Source organism: Cottoperca gobio, chromosome 2 (assembly GCF_900634415.1).
Source record: "Cottoperca gobio chromosome 2, fCotGob3.1, whole genome shotgun sequence".
NCBI classification, from domain to species: domain Eukaryota; kingdom Metazoa; phylum Chordata; class Actinopteri; order Perciformes; family Bovichtidae; genus Cottoperca; species Cottoperca gobio.
In genome coordinates, this window is record NC_041356.1 from 9,824,791 (window position 1) to 9,845,971 (window position 21,181).

Below are 21,181 nucleotides of genomic sequence, written 5' to 3' on the forward strand. Positions count from 1 at the left end.
GTTATGTGAATTATCTGCACTGGAATTGACTGTAATCTTCATTTCCCCCCCCCCCACAGGGAGATCACTTCATACTTGATAGAAGGTGAGTAGTAAAATCGCACTAATCACACGGCCACTGACTTCGCTTCACCGCTCATTGAGCAATAATTTGGTTCCAAAAAGCTCTTTCTAATATAGATGATGGATCTTCAGTTAATTGGCCAAAGAAGAAGCGATTAGATCCTTCGCAGTGTAACTTAAGCTCTTCCGATGGCTTCGTTAACTGATGTTCAATCACTTTTATAGTTTTCCTGTCCGAGCAGCAATTAGAGTCAGCGCTGTCACGTCTTAAAATGGTGGATATCTCATTTTGTCAGCGCCTGTTCTGTAATACCTCTCTCCTCCCTTCAGTGCTCAGGATGAAGGCGCATGCATGAGCACCCAACAGAGGCGGCAAATGTTCAGGTAGGTCCACCCCCGTCACACACCATTCAGCTCTTTCACAGGCTGAACCGCAGGCACTGAAAACCCTTTGAATCGCCGTCTGCCTTAATCGGCTCACTCAGGAGCAGGAATGCTGATCTGAGGATTTGTTTATGCTGCTCAGGAAAGCTTCTGTTTAATAGGATGTTCTGCCCGTGTGGGCCGTCCTATCCCAACCAAAGCTCGCCAATTACACCATGAGACCATCTTTTATTGATGTTCAACTCCGTGTAGCATAACTATACAACAGTGTACACAAAGAAAGAAGCGGAACTGATTTAAAAGGCGTTGGATTGTGTACACGTGTGTATTCTTAACATATTTCATGGTGTATCTCGACGCCTCTCGTCTTATATTGTTTTATGACGGAAACATATCGACTCTTTTCTGTGAAACGATCAGTGACTGTAAATGTTTCCAGTGTAGAGTTGGGGCTATATCATGTAGTTTGTGCCTTTTTTACATTATAGATGCAAACAGAATCAAGATGATTGTCCTCTCTCATGCAGGTTGCGGGCCGGCCGATCAGGCCCCAGCCGGCAGAGCAGCTCCGAGACGGAGCCGCGGCACGGCGAGCCTCGGCCGTGGAGCAGCACTGACAGCTCGGACAGCTCCAACAGGCTCGCCCCGCGGCCCGCCATCACCAAGGCCAGCAGCTTCAGCGGCATTTCCCCCGGCCTGGTCCGAGGAGACAGCACGGCCAGCAGCAAGAGCACCGGGAGGCTCTCCAAAACAGGCAAGAGAGACACTAGGGATTTACTACAGTGTTCAGATATCCGCCTCAGAATGTCCTCACTTTGTTTTAAATGGAAAGAACTCCCTGAGTGAGGCAGAATGAAATACAAGAAAATGCATCTACTTGCACTTCAGCCGTCCAATATTCAATATGAGGGGGAAACCAAGTCGTGTGGCTCTTGTCCTAAAACGAGTGCATTGTACAGAAATGTTGCATGTTGAGCTCCAAGTAAAATCCTCTGGCATCCGGGGGCTCCTGAGGTCTCATCTGAACAAATGTTTGTTGTCCTGTCGCGGTCAATAAAGTCTGTGGGCCGCCCTGTAGCCGGACAGCTGTCAAAACTAATGACCGTACAGCAACATGGTGATGGAGGAGGCTCTTAAAAAGTGTTGTAGCAGCAGTAGTGTAAAGCCTAGCGGTGAGGAGTTACTGCATAATGTATAAGTGTAAGCGCCGGGGAAGTGCCACAGATGAAGTTACGGCTGCTCCACAACTGCAGGTGCTTACTCCACAATATGAGACATTTGTAACTGGATTGGCTGAGATTAGATAAAACGTGTTCTTCACTGCGGGTTTGTCTTCTTTATCTCGGTGAAAGCAGGGTAGGAGTCCTCGGTGGGGCTCTGCGCTCCATTTTTTCACTCAGAGGTGGTGCAGCAGCTACAGCGGCGGCAAGCTTCTTGCCTGAGCAGTTTGTCAAGTTGTTTACGAGTCAGCTGGCTGGCCTCCCTTTGTGTTATGGGAGTTTAAGTTGAGGAGACATCTCGACTGCTGCCGTGCCTCCATTTGCCCTTCGCCTAAGCCCTCAAATAACCTCTCCTTGCAACAGGCTGTACGCCGTCTCTGCCTGAAAATAGGAACTCAAGGTTAAAATATAATCACGGTGATTTCATAGCTGCAACATTATTAAAATCCTAAACCGCAGCTTTCAATACCCCCTCCCTCCTTTGCACACTTGCCATTTTGCACGCCATTCTGTAATTATACAGAACTCCATCACAGACGGTGCACAGACACCAATTTCTACATCAACAGTTGCCTCAAGAGACCACAATGCAGTGCAAGTGGTTGCATTATTAGCAAGAGGCACGACTGCTTCATTATCATTCATCTCCCCCCCCCCACTTGAATAACTAGCGAGCTGTAAGCGAATGCTCTTCCTCTCGAAGGCTATCTTTTTAATGTCATCCTGGGAAATGCAGGAAGTAGATGATGATCTCATCGCCTTTCCTCAGGTTCAGAATCGTGCAGCAGCGTCGGCTCCTCGTCCAGCTCGCTATCCCGTCCCCAGCTGCCTCTCCCAGTTTCAGGCCCGTCCTGGTCCAACATCCCCAGCGCGCCTTTAATCCACCCGGCCGTTGACACCAGAGGCTCTGGACACCCCGACATGATCAAGAGCGTCGCTCCACAGCCACCGTCAGCTGCAGACGCAACAAACTACTACGTGTTGCCGCTGGAAGCCTCAGGGATACCACCCGGCAGCGTTCTGGTCAACGCACACACAGGTGGGTGACGAACGTTTCTATTTAAAGCCTTCCACTAACTAGTAAATCGCACCTTCTCGAGGGTGGTGACCCAACCTCCCGCCCGCTGCATTAAATCAAAGCAAAATTACATTTTCATGTCTTGTAATTTTCTGGTTTACTAATGAATAATTCACGACTTGGGGACAGAATTACAGGTTGGCGCGGGGGCCGCACTCGGTTTGTCTGTCAAATTAGTAGTCCGACCAAAGCATGCTGATCAAAATGAACAGATGGGAGGAATGTGTAAATATTCATCACGGGCCAGTTGTAGACTTTTGAGCTGCAAACTGAACTTCAAAATGTGCCAAGTTGAGTTCCTCTCCTGCACCGTGTCTGGGTGTGTCCTTCTCTGTCACCATGATTCATCTCCTTCTGTGTGATGATGAATTGTTAGTGTGTGTGTGTGTGTGTGTGTACACAGCTCACATCGCTGTGGTTTCTTTGTCTGTTATGAATTGAATTTGACAGGCAAGCCTTTCATCCACCCCGATGGCAGCGCCGTCGTTTATAACCCGGCCTCCGTCGCCACCGCTGCTGGCAGGAACTCACAGCAGGGGAAAAGCCCACAGCAGCCAATCCCTGCCCTGACGCAGCAGCAGCCAACCAATCACCTCCACTCCCAGGTCAGTGGGCGGGGCTACATTCCTCTTTCACTCTTTCCTCATTCAAATGTAATCAGACTCCAGGTAGGGCTGCAACTAATGATTATTGTCATTACCAATCAATAAAAATGTCAGAACATGTCCATGCAGCGGCTCACAGTCCAAAGATATTCACTTTAATTAGAGAGAAACAGGAAATCTCCATATTTGAGGCTGAAAACGGCATTTTCTGCCATATTTGCTTGACAAATTACAAACAAATAGTTGTGTTGCAGCTCTAACTCCTGTGTGTTTTCTAACTTTCTCTAACATCACTAACTTTGAGCTGTTGAAATGGGAGCTGATGGCAGGAGCTTTTTAAATTGACCGTTTGATAAACCCCCTCCTTTCATCGTTTAGCAAACTAAAGCGTTCGAGTACGCAAAGACCTTTTGGATGTTTCCCAACACGGCAGTCCGTCCTCATCCTGAAGGCCTTTTCTCTAATCTCTAAACGGGGTTTAAGCAAATGGTCAGTTGATGCTCCCACCGTGTTGCTCTCCTTCCTCCAGTCTCACCTCGTGTCCCTCTGTCCATTTCTTCTTCCCTTCCCTCCTCAGCCGATCTGTCCTCCTCTCCAGCTGTCCTCTGAGCCCGTTCACAACCCAACGGTCTCGTATCCTCTTCCTCCTTCTCAGTTCCTGCCCGTCTATCCTAACCAACAGTACACTGTGGTACAGAACTCCTTTCTTCCATTTGTATTATTCGTCTCCCCCCCCCCGCTCCACCTCCTGTCAGACCCGGGTCATTAAAAGCTTATTTCTAGACTTTTATCTTGAGCAGTTAAATTAATAAACTATGAAACGGAGCGCTTGTGTCGGGTTAAAGAAATGCTCTGCGCTCCATCTGCGCTGAACACTGGAGCTGTGTGGCTTTAATGAGCCCCCGATTAATTATCTCCTGTGCTATGTTTAATACGTAGCTATATGATGTGCTACATTCTTTACTAAATTACCTTTCGTCTGTTGTGAATTTAGCAAGTTTGCATTATCTCACCTTCTCCCGCTTAACTATTCCGTTCACTTTCTTTGGTGGAAAGGTGTATCTGAGTCCCGCAGGAGCCGGTACCCACATATATAGATCATGCATTCACTTAACCTCATTTCTGACCTGGTTTTAGTGAAAGACATGCCTCTGTGACTAATTATGCCTGTGGAAAGTTCCATTAATATTTAATTCATCACCAGATGTGAGCGCTGAATAATCCATGACTAAAAACACTACTTTTCCAACAACATGTCAGAAATGACCTGAACTGGCATGCGGTGCTAATGCACATAAATAGTTTGCTTTGGACTGGTCTCCGCAGACCCGGGTCAGATTTAGACTCTCTGCGTTTGTTCTAACCTTCAAGGGAAAGTCAATTTAGCAAGTTTCTTTGATTTAGCACTTAGCCTAGAAATCAGCTGACTGTCCCTGGTGGTCGAACTGTATTGATCCATATTCTGAGCAGATTTAAAGGAATATTTCACCCACAAAATGACCTTTTGTTTATCGATTAGTGTTTGAATTCTTGAGGGAAACCAAGTGTCGTATGCTCACTTCTTCCCAAACACTAAAACGTTACTATTTAAAACAACAGTTGGTCATTTTGTGGGTGAAATATTATTTGTAATGATTTAAAATGTGTTTTTTAACACTACATTCTCCCTCCAGCCTGACGCCCTAAATGCACAGTTCGGTCACATGACTCTTGCGCAGCAGCCGCCCAGCGACAGTGGGGCTTCCGCTCCGGACGCCCGCCACTTATCCGACTGTATACCACCACCACCCCTCCGCTATGGTTCTGCAGGGAGCGCCGCAGCAGCAGCTTGCTAGCTACATGTTGGCGGGGCCACCGGGAGGACACCCAGGGGTGCTGCAGGGCCATCCCGTCCCGCTCCCGACCCCGGGCCCCAACCATGCATATACCAGCTCCACCCCGGGCCCCGCTGCTTTTCCTGGGTCCACGCTGAACCAGCAGCTCCTGCAGCAACACGCCTACATCCAGCAGCCCGTGCAGCAGGTACGGCCGTCGAATGCCTAATCCTTATCATACAACATACTTGTGTCATACAGTCCTTGAATTTGTGTCGTGTCTCCTCCAGATGTCCGCGTGTTACTGCTCTTCAGCCCACCACCCCCACTGCTCCGGCCAGCAGCAGCACTACCGACCCCCCGTCAACCCGCTGCCCTATAACTGCCCTCAGAGCCAGAACCTGCCCCAGCAACAAGGTATGAACATGCTGGTATCCAGGATCCAGGCTTAAGAGAAACATTTATTATTTCATTTTGCATTTTGAGAAATAAATCTATTACATATTAAGTTTATTTTACACTTAATTGTCATTTAATCAGAGTCAAAGTGTTTTATGACAAATACCTTCACTTTGAAACGGTAATGTCGATGTAAAGACAAATCAAAGGACGTTTTAACGAGCGAGGTCTGCAGTCTCATGTTGTCGAGAGGCGTTCTATATCAATAGACTTTAACTTCCCTTTCTCTCACATACTATTTATTTGTTGTTGTGTGTTTCTTCACAAGGGAGTTACGCCGGGCGCAGTCCGACGTGTCTACTGAAGGACAAATATTTCTCCTTTTCTCCCTCTGTTTGTTTTCACGAGTTCAGATGTCTCCCCGGGAGTCGTCCACTTGCTTATTCTCTGTTTTTTTTCTCCTTCACCACAGGAGTTGAGATTGTTAGCTCCTGCTCGGTCTCTCTCGCACACACTCTCTCTCGCTTAACTGGATGTAATGTTGCCACGATTGCGGCTTGTATAGTCGCACACACTGGAACACACACACACACACACACACGTCTCTGTAAGTGGCTGCGGCACTATTCTGTCATCTGTAGGCTGCAAATGCGGCTTCCCTGCTGGGGACCCGGGGAATAGACAGCGAACAAATGAAGCTGACCTACAAAGGCAAAGGACAGCAATTATTTCTCAGGGAAACAGTGAAGAAATGACTTCAGCGCCTCGTGTTCCTTCTGTTTCTGCATTCATTAAATGAAAAGAGATATAAGACCAAGTGAAGGTGACGATATTGTAGCATGGGGTGCACACATAATAAATAAGTTATCAGTGGGAATTCTCTGCAGGCGCCGGCGGGGTCCACAGGGGAACCTGGGAATGTTTCCCCTCCCTTGCATCAGGCAGTCACCACAGGGCTCCGGCTTCAGTCACGGTCATCCTGGGAAAGCAGCTTGTAATGTATGTGACGGGATTAGGATTTGTCTTCCTTCCTCTTTACTGTTTGGTGACGCTAGAGTTCATTAGTCATTGCCAGCAAGAGAACGCGACAAATTAAATGGCACTCTGGGTTATTTCAGCTTCTCCAAAGTCAGGATGTGCTGCTTGTCTTTGTCATGTATGAGAACACACACGCTTTGGGTCATGAGGTCTGTAAAGACGCCACGCCGGCTAAAACACGTGATGTTTTAAATATCTCTGATTAAACGGGAAATTAAAAACTGTAATCGAAGGATAAACAAGCTTCCTGGAAATCCTCGAGTGTATTTGAATTTGAGGGAAAAAAACCAAGGCCTTGAAAGTTTTTGAATATGGACATGTGTAATTAAAGGTGCTTGAATTTACATATTTTGTGCCAGAATAAAAATTAAAGTTCTTTTCACTTAGTAATTAGACGTCATTGTGTCGTCGACGATAATTAACCTCCTGATCCTCGTCTCAAACTATATTGGGTCCTTGAATTTGATGAAATCGGGCCTGGAAAGTCCTTGATTATGATGTTTAAGGAGGTGTGGAGATTGCTAGGAAAGAAAGAATGTGCCGTTAAAGAAAAACATTTTAAAGAATGATGAGAGAATCCTCAATAAATGCACACAGGCAGGTTTTGGACACTTGGATTTAAACCCTGCAATATATATTAAGGGTCAAATGAGGCCAAATTATTTGTTTGGGCCTTTCAAGACGGGATTACTCTTAATCTTAATGGATTTCGGGATCTGAAGTGTGATTTAATACCAAAGCGGAAGCACACTGAGCCGGAGAGGCGGGATGCGGGGCCGGGACGCTGTCTGAGAGCCCTCTATGAATCTCACAGTGAACCGGTCTCTTTTTCAGCCTCTCACTCCTCACCTGCAGGACGTGCAGTAATCTCACCACCATGGAGCGTGTGCATGCAAGGCGAAAACTTTCTTTATAATTGGGCTCCGCCTGTCTTCACTGGATGGCTCTAATCCCAAAGGTGCACAATACTGTCAGCGACACATGCGTGGCGGCAATTCCCCGAGTAAAGAAATGCACAATTGTCCCTCATCTGCAGCCGGCTGGAAGGAAATCAAATGGGGTGCGTTTGATATGACGGTCATTTCATGCTCTGTTTGTGAGTGAAGGTGGGAGACGAGGGTGGATAAAAATAGTCCTCCCTCTTTCTGTTCTCCGCGGCGCTCTCATTGTCTCGCTGTACTTTCCTCCCAGGGCGGCAGACTGTAGAGACACCTTCACAAAAGAACGTCCTCTCCTTTGTCCATTGGATTACCGCATGTGCGTGTGTCACGAGGGACAGTATTTTCAAATGTCTCTTTTTGTCACCTTGACATTTAAGTGCCGGATTCTCCCCTTCCCCTCCGGGTAGGAATAAGCGCCGCCATTTTAGGCCGTTTGGAAAATGGACGTGTCGGCGTGACTTGTGTGTCATATTCTTTGGCGCTCTAAATCCCGCTCTCTGTTTACCCCTGAACTTAATGGCTCGTTGAAGTGGAAGTTGTTGTTCTTTCTGTTCAGGCGGAGGAGCGGCGGCGTGGCCACTCAGGTTGCAGGTTCACGCCGCCGCAGGCTAAATCAAATATATTGACTTTCTCATTTATCCCAAGTGCCTGAAACCTGCTTAGCTCTAACAGCTCAACTCCACAATCTTTCAATCTGCTGCTCCTTCTTTTGTTCTCCTTCTGATTCCTCTTTCAAATCAATAAAATCGTGAAGTATTTTCTTGTATAATCTTGATGACTCAGCTTTTACTGGCTGCGTTGCGTCGGAGTCGTGAATATTAATGAATAAGTGCTTTTTATTATCGGTGTTCCTATCAGGAGTCTCTTTTCATTCGGTCACAGCGTTGTGCCTTTCTCATTTTGCCTCAGTGCACCAAGCCATGATGCCAAACCCAGCATCCAGCTACCAGACCATAATGGGCATGCAGCCAACATCCAACCTCGCGCTCACTGGCAACCAGCAAAGCAATATGGGCAACCAGATGCAAGGCATGATGGTCCAGTACCCTCCAATGCAGTCTTATCAGGTATTGTGATGAGGAGTGTCAGATTAGTATTGCTGCTGGTAGCTTATTGTTGTCGACGCAGGAAGTGGAGAAAATGCCAGTTTTTCATGTTTACCTGCCGGTTTTCCTAATCTTTGTTCCGCAGCAGGTTTCGGTGCCACAGCAGACGTACCAGCAGCCCATGTTTGTGTCCTGTCAGCCCGGACAGGGAGCAGTGGCTGTCGCTGGCATGCAGCCCTGCTACAGCCTGCTCCCCCCGAACCAGCACACCACCATGAGGTAGCATCTCAACACTGACACTCTGCACATGTCTTGATAAAGCGTAATCATGTTGTGTGTGTATATATAAGGTTCTGCAGCCGTGTACATGCACATCAATACTGATGCAGGGGAGTAATTAGTTTAAGTTATTATGTTTTGTATTAACCCAGTTCACATTGATCCGTGTAATAATCATTCTAAAGCCCAAATGTTTTTCTGGTTCAGCTTTTTTGCACTTAAGTCACGTTTACGCTGATAATAAACGTCTGATTTATGTTCAGCCTTTTTATTATGACAGATTCTAATAGCTGAAGTTGCTTTTAATGGAGTTGGGATTAAATTATTAGCGCGCCTGCAGATGTACTTTGTCCCAGAAACCGATTTGCAGGTGCTTGATGCCGTTCCTCCCTCCTGAAGCCGCCTCTTATTTATAGACCTAACAGGCCTGATGAGTGCATCCCCAAAGCACCGCCGAGCCAAGGTCATCTTTGTTCACTGTGGGGGGGGGGGAATGAAGTTATTACCTCGACGCTTCAGGTGTACAGCGTCTGCGTGTAGCTGATGAATGTCGACTCTGACGCCCTCAAAAAGCTTTAGTGGTTTTTCTCCCGTTCTCTGCTGGCGTGAGCGCCGTGCTCTCGCTCTCATTATAAGCTGATTGATGGAACTAGTTCACAGAAAGCAAAACATGTAATTAGTTTCTTCCTCCATGGACCCAATCAATCTGGATACTGGTGAGCAGAGCACTACTGGGACCATACGCTCGTATACCTAACAAACACCAGACATGAAACAGCCATGTATGTAGTCATCACCTGCAGAAGAACAACACACACACACACACACACGGGAGGAGAGGTCACTCTCTCTTTGTCCCAGCTGTAAGATGAAGCTGCTTTAGTAGGGCAGTCGGCGTGGAAATGATTTATGCGGCAGCGTTCGACTGGCTCAGTGTTCTCCCACGAGGCCCGACTGTCCACCTGCAGCCTGCTTCTTCGCCAGCTGTACTCCAGTCCCTGCAGGCAGGTTGCGTACGGCGCATGCTTTGCAGATGGACTTAAAAGTTAAATTTCAAATTTAATACCCCAGCTGCAGCGTTAAGATCTCTGAGCTCCCGGAGACGTACGTCTGTGCAGGTTTAGAAGGGATTTTCTAATCACTTAGGTGTGAGCATCGACATTTCTCAACATTTTAACTTCATACAGGTTTCTGCTGATCTTAAAGATATGTTATGACCTGATGTAACTTGAGCCCTGTTGTGAAACACTTTTCCTCTGCGTGTTCTTCAGTTCCACGGTGAGTTTCCTGCCCGCACAGATGATGGAGCAGCTCCAGTTTCCTCAGACCTCGTCCCCCTGCGGCTCCCAGCAGCACCCGGGCCAGCAGTATGCAGGTACGCTCCCGTCTGACACCCGACCGCTGCCAAGTGGTAGCTCTGCAGCGGGATCACACAGCAACGTGAGGATATCCAGGCTCTGACATCAGCCGCCCTGGAGATTCCCCATCACTGCCAGCGCTCCGACATCCTTTATTTCCCCCCCCCATCTCTCAGTGCCAATAACGGCGGGAAGTATTCCTCCACAGCTACGACCCGGGCTTCATAATGAAATAATCTTCCCAGGGTTTACTTTGCCGTTGTATGTGCGTCAGAAGCATGATTAGATTTACACTCTGGATTTTCAAAATGAGAAAGAGTGAGGCGTGGTGCCGACGGCCCCCCCGGGGTGTGGATAAGTGAAAGTGATTTGCACATCCACCTTTTTTTTCCTTTTCCTCTGGAGCCGCGCGGAGATTTAACTGCCAGTTGGTCGATCACGGCAAATGTTATGTCGACAACAACTCAGTCAAAACGTTGTTTGGTGCGGCGGAAAACCATTAAAGTGAGAAATCACTGATGTCATCGCGCCTCCTCGGAGCAAGTTGGCAGCTCCAGTGTGAGTTATGCTCCATTGGGATAAATGATCACATGCTTAGGCCTCGGTAAATCTAATATCATAAGTAAAAAATAGTCCTTATTTCCCAACTGCCCTACTCCTAAATGACGATTTTAAATGAAAACCGCTTCCGTACAAGATGGTCATAAATGATCTGGAGCACATGTGACGTCATTAATGCGGCACAGAAATCAGGAAATGTTGATGTATGAATGTGTAATACCAGCAGAGCTGTGGGCCTTGGTGATATATCGGTTGTAATAGAGATAGAACTAAACTGGGAGACGGATGGATGGAATTAAAAAAGTGAAATAATATAGAAATAGAATTAGAAATGTAAATTTAAAGAAATAAATCTCGCCGTAATAACTCATCTTTTCATGTATTGGCCTTTCGCGGGCTCACAGAATGGTGTCCAGAGGCCCAGGTGGGGCAGTCTCCTTACTAATGACCTTTATTATTCATGCCTGATTATTATGGCAGAGCATTGGAGGGAGCCATCATCTCCAGCCCGTCAGTAATGAGGTCACATAAAGGTCTTTACAGCGGCCTCACCTACAGCGTCACCAGTAAACATTTTTAATTGGCGAGGCCGGGGCCAGAAATAATCTGCAGATTAAGTCCAAATATCTGTTGTCCTTGCTACTGTTGGGTAATAATTCATAAATCAACAGCGGCGTCGGCTGTGCAAGGTTTACTATATGATCTTCACCTAATGTGAGCTTTATGTAAACGGAAATTAATTAGATGAGGGAGGGGGGTTTTGAGCTTTTGGAGCAGAAGGTTCTCAACCTCTGATTGTTTCGGTTTTTGCTCACGTTAATGCGTCACAAACTAATAAGATAATTGGATCTCGCGGATCATCGCAGAGGATTTAGCAGCAAAGGGAAAGGACTGTTCTTGCCACTACGGATGTGCCCTTATAATCGAGGCACTTAGGACTGAATCGCTCTGCAGCGTTTCCACTGATGAGGTGCAGCCGAACAAAAGTGCTGCAAAAGAGCTTTTGGGCAAAAACACATTGAGTCAGTTTACTTTGGTGCACAAGTGATGAGGTTGTGTGGGGAATGTGATGAGAAGAAGTAGTATTATGGGATTTGCTTCTTGTCAACGCTGTATTTCAATGCATGCTTGTGTTTTTTTTTTTATTTGTTTGTGCAGGGTTGTTACCCGCGGCCCCCGGCAGCGGCATGGTAATGCTGCAAATGACAGCGCCCTCCTGCCAGCAGCCCCGGGCCCCCTCCCCCTGCCAGCGGAAGCAGCCCAGCCACAAACACCCGGGCCCCGAGCACCAGCGCAGCCGCAGGCCCGCCGAGCTCCCCCCACCTCCAGACAACATCCAGGTACAAACGCTGCCCAAGTGCATCGATCAGGCCGAGACAATCAATCAGAAACAATGTCACTTTCCAGACGACGGTTGGAATGAAAGTTAATCTTTTAATAACCTTATCGAGGTCGCCTTGTTGTTTTGAGGAGATTTAATTCGCTCAGTGGTCCAGAAGATTTGACTTGACAACAACAATTTCAAAATAATGTTAAATTAAATTCTAAATCTGCTCAGGTAATGTTCGCCACACAGGACAATACAGTACGTGTCAGAAAGTTAAGACGGTTACATGAAAGCAATTTGTAAGCCAATTTAGTTTGGTTGTCTTGAGTCCGACAGTGCACGTCACAAACGCAGCCTCCCCGGCGCTCCAGGCAGGTTAAATGTCGTAGTGAATACGCTCTGCAAATGAAGTCGACGCTGGCGAAACCTGAAAATGAGGAGAAAATAGTCCCTCGCATTAGGGCGTAATGGTACATTAGGGGGACTAATGTGGATGCAACGGTTCATTAAAGCAACAACACAATGATTCTGTGAAAGAGAGAAGAGGCGACGTTTGCTTTTGTTGAATGAAAGTGTTTGTGTTCTTCCCCCGTCTTCTCTCGCCGGTGTGTTGTGTGTAGAGCAGCCTGCCCTTGTCTCGGGCACTCACTCCTTCGCCAGGCCACCCGCCCAGCGTCAAGGGCCTCCCATCAGGCATCTCGTCCATCCCTGTCATGGCCCACCACCCGCACCACCACCACCCGCCGCTCCCTACAGCCTTCTGCCACAGTGGACAAGGTCAGAGACACACGGCCCCCGCACAGACCAAATATTAAAGACGTAGCATTACTGCCTAAATCCTGAGTATGCAAAGACAAATGTGCCGGCGTGTTGATGCCATTTTCTAGAGAAGCTGTCACGCAAAAAGTGATTTTATTTATTGTTGTGCTTAATAAATGATCTACAGCCGCACATGAGTCGTTTCTACTGTGCTGGTTATATATTTAGTTTTGTGAACTGTAATAAAATCTGTACTTTTGTTAGCTTGCAACCTCTCTGAAGTTAGCTAGCTACCTAAGAAGAGGGTCGCACTATTAAGCCGATAATAGATTTTGTTTGCACAAATTAAATGAATATATTTGTATAAATGTTCGCTGTCAGTTTGTCGTTCCTCCTGATCTGAAAAGTGTTTGATAAAGTTTTGTGTGTGTGTGTAAAGGTGAGACACACTACTCTCTACTGGGCCAACCTCTGCAGTACAAACCCTCCATCAGACCTCCGCTGATCCACACTGCACACATGGTGGCCAAACACCAGGTCAGACACACACACACACACACACACTTATATACTTTCTATGACGCCAATGCATTATAAACATTCTTATAATCTGTATGAATATTCATAGTGCTTTATAACACATTAAAAATCATTGTCATAATACTTTTTTATTTTTGCAAGCATCATAGTTATATATATATATATTATTTATTATATCTGCTGATATCTCATGACCACTTACAGAAACTTAGTGTTTTTATAATGCATTATGACAATATAATAATGTATATTATTATTATGAGTCAGTGAGAGATCAGCAAATTAATAATATTAATATTTTAATTAATTAATATATTATTATTAATAATAAAAATATTAATAATATTAATATTTTAATTAATTAATATATTATTATTAATAAAATATTAATAATATTAATATTTTAATTAATATATTATTATTAATAATAGAATGTGTTATGATTATTGTTATAAAGCATAATTAATATTTATAACTATAATTAGCTATAAGTATGTTAATAATACATTGGTGTTGTAGAAAATGTTGCCAAAAAGGTATTTAAAGTGTAACGTTTGAGATCCGCCAGCATCCGTCCACAGAAGCTGACCGTGTCCTCTGTCTCCTCAGGGTCCACTGGGGGTTTGGCGTAGCGGTCATGGGAGGAAGGCCAGCAGAAAACCTCTGTCTTCAGATCTCAGTGTAGGTGAAGCAGGTAATAGGACGTCCAGAGGGAGGCATAAGTTTAGTGAACCTCGAGTGAGCAGCGGTCATCTTTAGTTTCTCAGAGGTTCTGACCGAACGTCGACCCTCCCTCCACAGGAAGAACCACCGAAGTGGTTTCTATATCGCCGTGTGTAGAAAACCTGCAGCGTCAGAGTGAAACATCAGGTTTTAGATGTCAGTCGCCAAAGAAAGCGTGTGTTCAGGTTCATTATGTGGTAAACTCCGCTGCTGTGTAGTCTCTTTAGCAGATTACCTGAAATAACATCAGGTTTTTGTTGTGTCAAAATATGCTTGCCGCGCGCCGCAGCTGTGGAGAAAAAGCGTCTGTTTGTGAAAGTAAGCAGAATAAATTACAGACGGGGCAGAAATCACACCTGGCAGTTGAACCTGCAGCCCCCGCGGTATTGTGCCGAGAGAAATGTGCTGATTATTTCAAATACAGCGTCGTATTTTTGCACTCGCAAAGGTTTTGTGTGTTTTTTTTTTTTTTTGCATTATTCAGGTGCTCTCGTCAATTATACCACAAGTACAATCAACAAGGAGGGGGCTCGTACGCAGCCCACGGTGCTGTTAAGTGAACCTGCAACTAACGATTATGTTCATTATCGATTCATTTTCTGTCTTTTAAATGTCTTGTTTTGCCCGAAACCAAAAGATATTTACTTTGATATGATATAAAACAGAGTAAAGCAGGAAGTCTCCGTATTTCAGACGCTGGAAACGACATTTTTGCATGAAATATTACTTTAAAGATTAATAGATTAACTCAATACGTGGTGATTATTTGGACTAATTGTTGCAGCTCAAGTGGAAAGTTCTTCATTACAGTGCTCTGAAATGTCACGCTTTTTTTTGGAAATAAGAAAAGCATCGTTATCTTTTAGACTGACCATTTTTAAGAAACAAACTTTGAGCCACAGACTTGTTCGACCGACCTTCCGCCTAAAGCTTTAAAGCTGACAGCAGCAGTTTATTAAAGCCTCCCGATGGTATAGGTCTGATTTTTCTCTTCACCCATGACAGTTGTTTTATTTACTGGCTCGGCTGCTCACGGTGCTGTCTGTGTGTGTGTCTGCAGTGAGCAGTCAGATCCTGGAAGTGGCAGATCCTCCAGAGGGGATCAGCTGTACAGACTCCCACCACCTCCTGGCAGAGCTCTGCAAAGGGGGCCAATTGATCCAGCGGCTGTCGGACCATCAGCCCCGGCTGCGCAACACGACCAGGGACGCTCCCAGCGGACACCTGGCCTCATCATACTCCATCTTTGCCATGCTACCCTCCAGATATGCTGCCCCGAGCAGCGCGCTCCGACACAGAACTAGCACCAGACACAAAGGGGAGCTGTGCGACTCGGACAAGGCCGGCTCATAGCTGCTAAGATCTTGGTGCATCTAAGGAGCGCCACATGAACGCACATCCAACCACCTGCCTCTGCTGCCTCGGTCGGGACTGTCACGGTTCAAGTCCCAGACTCTGTCCAAATCAAAAGCCGTATCTAATGTTTGAAGAATGAATGTTCACTTTTATTTTGTTTTAATTTTATCTTTTTCTTTTTTTCTGGCCAAAGGGTCCGAGTTTGGTTTTGTTTGTGAAATGCGTCCGTGGCCCCTCTCTACTCTAAAAAAAAAAAAACTAAAAATACTAAAAAAAATCTAGTTTGCTGTTTAAAAGTGAAAGTGTTTGGAGAGCTTTGGGATTTTTTGCCAGCTGTGGCTCTTTTTAATAGCAGGTGTATGAGTGTGACGGCACCATATCGAGCTAATCGTGAACATATTCTACTCGTTTCTGGTTCAACAATGTTTTTGTGCCCACAAAATTGGACATGTGAAATTGGGGGGGGGGGCTCCGTAACATGTTATTGCATTTAAACTGAGCATTCATATCAGAGCAAGTTTTATATTTTATTTAACATTCATCAATAATTCCATCATCTGTTCCTCGCCACTGAGCAGCGTTTATCTCTCGTTAGGTACACAGGAATGAGATTTTTTCTCTCGTATAACATGCTCCCAACAATAACACGCAGCAGCCCATACAATAATAAACACTGAATAATAGATATGCTACCTGAATTATTTACAGTCACTTTTATACACAATGAATGTTGGATTTGCACTGAAGTGATGAAGGAGATGTAGATTTGATTGGTATCAACAGGGCCTGGATTTTTCTTTTATCGACCCCCTCGTACCTGTTTGTTGCACTCGGCCAGGCCACTTTCTTTTATATTTAATTAAAATGTTTATATGCACAAGAAAAATGCAAACAAGTTTTTCACTCTACTTGGCTTCTTTTTTTTTTTTTTTGGGGGGGGGGGATTTTGTTTGTGTGAATCATGAGAGGCGTTCTGTGTCTGGTGTGGCTCTTCTTTCTTCTTCTTTTTTTTTTTTTTTGGTTTGACTAATAAATGTTTGCACCACACGTGTTGACATAACTTTTTCCAATGCTAAAAGGGAAGCAATAATCTGAAAGTGAGGATGCATTTAAATGTTTACAAGATGTTCCTTCAGTCTGTGGATGGGGGGGGGTGACATTACTCTTTAAAAACGTGCCTTTTGGGCATTGTAGATATTTGCTCTGCTTAGCAGCCTCATTTCCAGCTGCATAAATTAAAAAAAAAACTGAAATGTAGAGAAACAGAGACGCCTAGTGGATAAAGGATCTTACTACAGCATGCACCGTGCACAGTTCCGTGCACAGTTCCGTGCAGGAGTGAAAGTGAAACTAAACGCGTGCAGCTCGAGGTAACTGTTGGCAACAGTGGGAAGTTTGTAGTGGTTGAAAAGTGGCGCGTTAGCTTAGCTGTGATGTTAGCTTAGCTGTGATGTTAGCGAGGCGTCATGTCTGCAGCAGACTCCCGGGAGGGAAGCAAGACGCTGGTTGTGTCCGGTGTGCCCGACGTGCCCGACGTGCTGTCCGTCAGCAGGATGCGAGACAAGCTGACTATTCATTTCCAGAGCTGCAGACGGAGTCACGGAGGAGACGTGGCGGTCGTCGAATATCCCACCAAAATGGACGGGGTCGCTTTTGTCACTTTTGACAAAGCTGAAGGTAAATTAACAGGTTGCAAGCTAAACACAAGCTACAAGCTAATGGTAGAGGTCACTTTGAGGAGCACAAGTTAAAGTTGAAGCCTAATAAGTTAACAATAAACGGGTTAACGGCTGGTAATTGTTATCACGCCGAACTCCATTAACAAAATGACCGTTTATAAATTAACTTTCTTATTCAGAAGCCCCCGTGTGTGCCTCTTGTTTAATAATTCACCATTACATTCTGGTTAGCATAAATTAATACTCGGCCATTTTTTGAAAGCCACAGGTTATTTAACAACTCGTGTTCTGAAGTCATTTCCTCTAAACATCTGTATCATAATATGTTTCCTAAATCAAACATGGTGACAGGAAATGACGTATCTCCTCCCTCAATTTGTACAATGCAAACAAATTACATAACATAATTACATAAATAACATTCAGATATATTGGTATTGATATATATATATATATATATATATATTGATATATTGATGGTTACCACATTTGCAAAGTAAAGCTAAATATTTGTGCTAGTGTTCCCCCCAAAAAACAAGGCTGTATATGTAAATATAAGTATAGTCTGGTCTATCTGGATCAGGAAATTAAGTTAAAAGAGATTTTCATGGCCTTGTATTTATTTACATGTATTTATTATGCTTATTAGCTGTGACTGGAAAGTAATGGCTGTACATGAGAGGCACAAACTGTCTTTATCAGTGAATGGAAATTCAAATGCATAAATGCCTTAAACCAACTGCAAGGATTTTATTTTATGTATCTCCTGTTTTATGCTTTAATTGGTTCCCAGGGGAATCACAATTCGTTCCCCTGGGAACCACTTAACAGTATTCAGAGAGGTGAAGTAAAGATCAAACATTTATTTACTTGAAGTGCTGTGTGGATGTATGCCTGGCTGATGGATGGGTTCATTTGCCATATGATAGTCATGCCAGCTTCAGACTGGGAGATAATGAGTAGGCTGTGTGTAAATAACAGACCGGCTTCATAAAAGCATCATTATAATGTGCACATGGGTGGAGAACATGGCACAACAGTACAGTACTCTTGGCAGATGCAGAGAGGGCGGTGCGAAAGGAGCAACAGATCATGATGGACAGCGAGTTTCCTGAAGACTACCTGCTCACTGTGTTCCCCTTCACTCGTGATGTGAGTAACACTTTGGGAACTTATATGTGACGGTTACATAGGGCTTCAAATCTTATTTTCTATTACGATTTTGGCTTCCAACAAATAATGAAAACGAGATTAAACTATTATTGTCCCTTGCTTCCGTTTCACAATGATACTCACGTCTTATAAATCCAGCCATCCAGATGTATATTATATTATATTATATAGAGATATATATATATATTATATTATATAGAGATATATATATATTATATATAAATATAATATAATATACATATATTATATATAATATATATATATATATATATGTATATTATATATATGTATATTCTATATATATATATATATATATATAATATATGTATATTATATATAGATATATATCTTAGATTATTATATTTGTTTTTCAGTTCAATTCTATTCATAGTTCACGAAAAAGATAAAGAAAATGTTTTAAATTCAATAAATTCATGAACCCGACAAGATACTGATTTGAATGTGTTCTCGTGCTGCAGGTGTTTTTATACGTCCCCAGCGCTTTGGTCAATCTCTCCGTATTCGGCAGAGATCAGTCGTCGCTGATTCAGAGTCTGCAGTCAGCTCACAGGTCGCTACGTTTCCGGCCTGCCCTCCATCAGATGACAGCCACCATTGAAGGTCCTTTCACTGCCGTCCAGGCTCTGAGACAGGACCTCATCCGCATGGCCGACCAGCTTAAATCCCCGGCCTCAGCCCAAACAGCTGCTGTCAAACTGAGAGAAACTCCTCCTAATCCGAGGCTAATATCTCCTCACGAGAATGTCGGCTCTGTAAGCCGCGGCGGTGCTAAAGCTAAGCTGAGACCAGCGAGCTCTTCCTTATCACCGCCGCCGCAGACCACAGGTGAGGCGTCTGAAGTCCAAAGCCTGCTCTCAAATGCAAAAACTCATTCCTTGAGGCGGAAAGTTTCCCGTAAAGCTGTGGGGACACACGGTGATGAAGAGGAGGATCAGAGAGATCGCTCCCGGCTCGACATGCCCACAGAATACAGGACAGAGCGAGCAGAGGCCAACCCAAGACAAGCGCTCAATGCAGGGGTTAGATCTTCCTTATCAGGCCTGGACCTGCTCTTGGGAGAGGAAATATCAGCAAAACAGCCAGGAGTGGACGACATTTCACAAACACACAGCAGACTGGACAGGATTTCAGCAACCAAGATCGGAGGAGAGAATCGGACGGGCTACAGCGGTGCTGACTATCTGAAGGAATCAGGTCAGAGCAGCTCTGCTAAGATCCTCCAGTCCGGACTCAAACATGTCCCAACGTCCGATATCGAGGATACAGCAGATCCGTCTGCAATCTGTCCCGAGGATCAGGAGGATACGTGCATCTGGGTCGAAACTGACATATTCAGGTACATTGAAAAGTTTGACAAGAAGGAGTTGGACCGACGCTTGAGAGGTCTTGATGTAACTGTTAAACGCGAAGGTTCTGACCTCACACAGATATTGTTGACCGAGAAACAAACCTCAAAGACGACCCCGATGATCCAGCAGGCGTTGAAAAACCTCAAGAGTTTGGTGGAGTTCTGGCACTCGATGTTAGTAGTTCATCAGATCGACTATAACGAGGAGGACAAACAGAAACTGATTCAAATCTGCGATGATGAGAATATCGGGTACTCTAACATTCTATACGTGTTGGAGGATTCTTGCGTAAAAGTCATCAGCTACTCAACATCTAGTCACATGTTCTGTAAGAGTGTGAAGGATAGTCTTGCTAAACTCAAAGATGCTCGGAGAATGTAATGGATGCAGCAAAAATACATGGGCGTAGTTTTATCAATGACCACACGGTGGTGCTGTTGTGCTGCATGTTGCATTCACACAACCTGCTCCTGTAGTTGTCTGAATGTCGACCTTAAGTTTAGGTACATTACATTGGTATTTTCCTGCATAATAATTAGAACTGTATACATTAATGGTACTGTGTGTATATAACATATCTGCCTCCATTACTCAGAAAACTCACTTTAATGCTCTTATTAAATGAAAGAATCCAGTGCTTTTGCTTCCCTCCGGGTTAATAATTAGGCTTTTAGCAAGTCTTAATCCAAACCATGTTTTCACAGCAGTAGGGATAAATCTTAATTAACCTCCTCACATTTTAATCACAAAAGATTGGCTTCTAATTACATAAAAAATGACAACCTGTCTCACATAATCACATCTTCCTATTCTCTTGTCAACAAATTATATAATTATGTTATCCTTGTATTGGTAATAAATTATTTTCTTTGAGGCGCAGAGAAAATAAAAGTGTTTCTGTTCAAAGCGAGACACTACCTCAGTTTTCCTGCACTGGTTAATTTTAAGATTTTGGGCTAATACACATTTAGGTGTTTATTTTTCTAACTTTGTCTATTTGTATCTGTGAATTTCCCCTTACACACCAAACCTTCCCGTTTCATTCCTGTCTGTGTTCTGAAGGTTTTCACTGAGAGCTTTGTTCTGATATCATTCACAGCCTGATTTATAGATTAATGATTTATTTTTTATTTTTTTATGGATGTTGACAGTATTTTCTGATTTGTGGAGTGAAACAAATAAATGTAAAGTTGTTAAAAATGTAAATTTCCACCATTGAGGCTTCTTGACTGCATGTTTTGTGCTTGGCTGTGACTGTGATGAGTGGAGTACCAACATTGGCCAGTAGGGGGCGGTATGACACTTTCTCCCATTCGGTGAACCGTTTAAAAATAGAGATACTGTCGCTGCCACCGTCCTGCTCTGTGAAGCTATTATGGAGGCTGGGTTTGGCACGCAGGGTGCAGATTGGCAGGCAAATGATGTCAGTTGGACGTCCCATTATACACCCTCTCCCCTCCACACACAC

General features: G+C 44.5%; 2 protein-coding genes across 2 annotated transcripts in view; both read left to right on the plus strand.

The window, feature by feature from the left end:
* r3hdm1 (R3H domain containing 1) overlaps positions 1-16,389 on the plus strand; it is a 33,692-nt gene extending 17,303 nt beyond the window's left edge. The window contains 17 exon segments of the mRNA XM_029444581.1: positions 60-85; positions 394-447; positions 975-1,201; positions 2,437-2,706; positions 3,196-3,350; positions 3,928-4,041; positions 5,024-5,113; positions 5,115-5,372; positions 5,455-5,581; positions 8,452-8,609; positions 8,734-8,867; positions 10,139-10,242; positions 11,945-12,126; positions 12,734-12,890; positions 13,312-13,409; positions 14,022-14,106; positions 15,196-16,389. Coding sequence (XP_029300441.1) covers positions 60-85; positions 394-447; positions 975-1,201; positions 2,437-2,706; positions 3,196-3,350; positions 3,928-4,041; positions 5,024-5,113; positions 5,115-5,372; positions 5,455-5,581; positions 8,452-8,609; positions 8,734-8,867; positions 10,139-10,242; positions 11,945-12,126; positions 12,734-12,890; positions 13,312-13,409; positions 14,022-14,106; positions 15,196-15,488 — 2,532 coding nt within the window. The 3' untranslated portion in view covers positions 15,489-16,389.
* Positions 16,390-16,765: 376 nt separating this feature from the next.
* Positions 16,766-20,919, plus strand: LOC115016645 (uncharacterized). Its single transcript, XM_029444568.1, has 3 exons — positions 16,766-17,168; positions 18,228-18,322; positions 18,823-20,919. The coding sequence occupies exons 1-3, from the start codon at positions 16,958-16,960 to the stop codon at positions 20,092-20,094; spliced, it is 1,578 nt and encodes a 525-aa protein (XP_029300428.1). The 5' UTR covers positions 16,766-16,957; the 3' UTR covers positions 20,095-20,919.
* The last annotated feature ends 262 nt before the right edge of the window (positions 20,920-21,181 follow it).

What these genes read in the sequence shown, in the direction of transcription:
- LOC115016645 (XM_029444568.1), top strand. Translation starts at nt 16,958, where the DNA reads ATGTCTGCAGCAGACTCCCGGGAGGGAAGCAAGACGCTGGTTGTGTCC. An exon ending in CACTTTTGACAAAGCTGAAG is followed by an intron (nt 17,169 to 18,227) that starts GTAAATTAACAG and finishes TACTCTTGGCAG; the next exon opens with ATGCAGAGAGGGCGGTGCGA. An exon ending in TGTTCCCCTTCACTCGTGAT is followed by an intron (nt 18,323 to 18,822) that starts GTGAGTAACACT and finishes CTCGTGCTGCAG; the next exon opens with GTGTTTTTATACGTCCCCAG.